The 4,543-nt window shown below is 36.3% G+C and overlaps 1 protein-coding gene across 1 annotated transcript in view; it reads left to right on the plus strand.

Moving 5' to 3' along the window:
- Positions 1–1,824: 1,824 nt before the first annotated feature.
- Positions 1,825–4,543, plus strand: part of LOC117119448 — a 10,487-nt gene continuing 7,768 nt past the window's right edge. Inside the window, exon 1 of the mRNA XM_033264275.1 lies at positions 1,825–1,911. Coding sequence (XP_033120166.1) covers positions 1,903–1,911 — 9 coding nt within the window. The 5' untranslated portion in view covers positions 1,825–1,902. The remainder of the gene's footprint in view (positions 1,912–4,543) is intronic.

A 4,543-nucleotide genomic window follows, 5' to 3' on the forward strand; every position in this document is an offset into this window, starting at 1 on the left:
CCATTTTAATTTCATGTTTCAAATTTGTTTCAATTTTTTTTCAAAATGTCAGTCAGTGTCATGTGGAGCATGACTGTTGTGTCAGGCCCTGGACCCTAGCTTAGATAGGAGCATAGGCTAGGGAGGGGCCTATATTTAGGACCTAACTCAGCCTGTAATTAGGCCTAGGCTAGCCTCTTTTGCTCTAGCCTTAATTGATAGTACCTATACTACTGGTGGTGATACTAGCTGTCGTTGTTGTAGGTAGTATTACATTTGATAACAAACATAAATCTAAGTTACAGACATCACATAAATCGGTAAGATTTAATAGGCCTACCGTTGCTAAACAAAGAACAATACACTAATGGAGAACACTCGAGTGTCACAACACGACATTGTGAAGCGCCTGCTCTTAACGAGCTCGAGTCGAGTCAATCCGAAACGGCCCGAGTAGAGTTTCATGCAAATGTTTCGTAAGGGGAAAAAAATCGCCTACCGCGCAGCCGTAAACTTGAATTACTGCTTTACGCGCTGGAAATATTCTGCTCAAAATTCATATCAAATGGAATTCAAAACAAATTGTAATGGTAATACAGTAGTACCAAATAAATTTAGGATTGGATTAGCTACATTTCATGTGCAATTTTATTAGTAGGTTTACAAAATAATACTATACAATACAAGACAATTGATTCAAATTACTAAATACTTTGAAATTCTGTTTCCACTGACAATAACACATAAAATATTAAATAAAGATTAAAATATACTCAAACATCAGAGCGCCAACAAGCAAAGTAATAATTTACAACACGGTTCCGGTTATATTATTTGGTATGAAGTTTAAACACATTTATAACCTTCAAATTAAAATTTTAAAATACATTGAATAAACCCCTTAATGGAAGTCGTTTCAGGCAATAGGCACAGTCAGTTAATGTAAAAAATACAGTCGATTTTCGTCAAGCACAGTCGGTTTTATGTTTCCCAATGAGTTACAGTAAAACTTACGACCTGTGCCTGACCATTGCTGTCTCATCTCATTTTAGTGGTTTCTAAATATTTTTCTGGTATATAGAATGATATGAGACTGTTAAAAACCACCTGCACCGCCACCCAAAATATTTCAAAGATCCACTTTTTTTCCAAAGACATTTTTTTCTAGGGCCTTTTCACAATGACATAAATTAAAAAGCATTTATGAGGTACCAGCAATGAGGCCAAGACCTTGCCATTTGCGTGACGTAATCTATCTCAATTCCAGCAATGCTGAAACTAAACCTGCCATCCGCTTCAAGCTGGTGGCGCTGTAATCGATTTTCCTGTCTCCCACTGAAAAGGTCCAAAAAATTATGATCACGACCCACCCAGAAAAAACCTGGATACAACCCTGCGACGTTCACATGCTAGAGAATGACAGGGGTGGCGCCAGGATTTGCCCGATGGGGGGGGGGGACGAGGGTCAGATTTCCCCGACGAAACCAAAGTGGGCGTGGTCGGGCTTCGATTCAAAGATTACGAAAGTGGTCCTGGGGGCCAAACCCCCGAAAATTTTGACAATTTAGGGGTTTCAAAGGCTTATTTAATCGATTTTAGAGTCCAATAATATGTAGAAAATACATATAATTTTTTTTTCTCCCCGATGAACTGTGCTTTTTCTCCCCGACGGGGGGGGGGCAGCTCTCCCCGACGGGGGACCCTGGCCCCCGGCCCCCCGCTGGCGCCACCCCTGGATGAGCGATCAAAGCGAGCGAATCCTCTAGTAGTTATAATAATTTATGCATGAATAGGTAGTGGTGAACTATAAAACGAACTTAGTTTAAACACAGTGCCACTTGAACTTAAGACATCATTACGACTTACTATTTAATGTCAGGGCATTAACCGAAGATTTATAAACCGATATCTTTTCGCACCGTCATGGAAAACGTAAGTCAATACCTGGATTCTTAAATTATTGAGATAATTCAAACGTTAGTAATTTAATGATTGACTTACAATAAGTCACATGAAATTTACGAGTCAATAGTTACTAAGTGGTACGGTACTTTGTAATTTAAAAAAAATACTGTTATTTTTTTTTTTTCAATTTCATTTTAAACGAACTATGTACGTCTTCAAGGGCGCTGTTGAAAAAGTGCAGTGTAGTGTACGGGGATGATCACCGTGCGATACACTGGGCGATCGTAGTGAATCGGCCTAAATTTAAAGACTCTTCTAATTGAAGACCATCTCCAGTTAAATACTACTTGTATGCGGCCCCAAGTCAAATCTCCTTCTATTTAAAGACCAAAGTCAATGGTTTTGGGGACCTAAGTTCATTCATTCATTATGGTTTATTATTAAAACAACAAAAAATGACATTGCAGTATTGAACTGAATTGCGTCAATCTAACAAATATAAGTTAAAACAAACAACATTCACAAAACAAAGCAAAACACAGTATATATACATGCAAAATGTATTAAATATAAAAATTTTAAACATGAAAATTGCAAAAATCACAAAAGACCACACGCTCATTAGTAATGAAAAATTCAAGTCAAATTAACAACAATTATTTAACAAAATTCAGATCAAAATTAAAACAAATTGTAATGTTAATGTATTTTTATAATAAATTTCGTTATATGACTTAAACATAAAAACATTAGACAATGCACACCACAAGATGATGTATTGCGCATTCAGTGTTTTGTATGTTGAATAACGATGATTGGAGTACAACTCTCATCCGCTTCACACTACAGAAACTGGGGATAAGCTACGTACTTCTTAGCAGTACTTCTTATTTCTTAAAAAGAATTAAAATAAAGAATAAACCATAGGCCTACTGGTTTCTTTGGAGTATGCATCATGCTACTGTAGGCTCTTGTTAATTTACCAGTACTGTAGTACTAAACTAGTAGTTTTTGTTTTTTGTTTTTTTATCTTTGCCTAACTCAAAAAATTACCTCTTTAATATATACATTTTAAAAAAGTGTATGGCCTCTCAAATCAATTAAATAACACCTGTACATGTCTAGAATGCTGGAGCTTCCGGGGGCGAAGCCCCCTGGACCCCCACCGCGCCTTTTTCCCATGGACCCCACCGGGGGCCCGTGGCGACACCCTGGCCCCCAGATTTAACTCCAAGCACTCTCTTATACAACTGACTTAAACGCTCAATAAGCTGGAAACCTATGTGGGTCGAAGCATGGAAAACATAGTGAATAAAATTCAAATCGAATCACGTGAAGCTCTAACCCGGGCACATTCTCTCTGACTGAAACGCTCATAAATAGTGGAGTTGTAGCGAAGCTAGTAAAGCTTGTTAGTCGCTGTTTCTTTAAAAAAAAAAAAATTATATATAGCTTAATTATTATAACACACTCTAAATGTATTAATTGAGGAGGATATATAGCATAACAATGGTTCAACAATAATTTAAAAAAAAATCATAACATTTAAACGAAATAATGTACATTTGACTTGGTCACTGCAATTAGAAGTTTTTTTATTTAGTGTTTATCGTATGAACACTTGACCTGTCTTTTAATAAAATTATCTCTATACCGTCATGCGGTAATGCTATGAATATGTAAATAAATAAAAGAGGAATCTGCTAGTGTGATAAAATAGATGCCCTAATCGGAATTCGAACCCGCGACCTTTTGCTGTATATATGCAGACCCCTTAACAAATTGAGGCTTTGTTGGGTATTCATATCCGATTAAAGAATCTAATACTTCAACATATACCCAAAAACGTAGGAATAAAACAGTCGCCGTAAAATTTATTTCAAACGAACACAACAGTATACATCTTTTTTGCATAGCTCTCAACAAATGTATTCCTAAGTAAAGAAAATATAATAGGACTACATTCGTTGAGAGCTATGCTACACGATGTATTTATGTCCTTTATTCGAACACCGAAAGGTCCACTGATTAATCTCAGATAAGATAGTATAATACAATGCTCCAAGTACTAGTGTCCCGTCCAGCAGGGGAAGTACAACTCTCATCCGCTTCACACTACAGAAACTGGGGATAAGCTCCAGCCCTATGCGCCCCAGTGGCTCGGAAAGCATTTAGTTAGTAATATACATACTGTCTCTTATACACATCTATACTTTGAAATTCTGTTTCCACTGACAATAACACATAAAATATTAAATAAAGATTAAAATATACTCAAACATCAGAGCGCCAACAAGCAAAGTAATAATTTACAACACGGTTCCGGTTATATTATTTGGTATGAAGTTTAAACACATTTATAACCTTCAAATTAAAATTTTAAAATGCATTGCATAAACGTTTTAATACAATTACACATTCTTATCACAAGTTATCGTAGATTAGAATAGGCCTAATAAATAGGGGTCTTGGCAAAGACATGATGGTGTACTTAAATGCAAACTCTTCTGTTAATAGTTTGTTTCAGGCACAGTCGGTTTTATAATGAGTTACAGTAACCCAGAAAAAAATCTGGATGCAAGCCTGCGACGTTCACATGCTAGAGAATGAGTGATCAAAGCGAGCGCATCCTCTAGTAGTTATAATAATTTATGCATGA

The sequence above is a fragment of the Anneissia japonica genome, unplaced genomic scaffold (genome assembly GCF_011630105.1).
Source record: "Anneissia japonica isolate Jap-2015-1 unplaced genomic scaffold, ASM1163010v1 scaffold287990_len610157_cov183, whole genome shotgun sequence".
Classification (NCBI taxonomy): Eukaryota; Metazoa; Echinodermata; class Crinoidea; order Comatulida; family Comatulidae; genus Anneissia; species Anneissia japonica.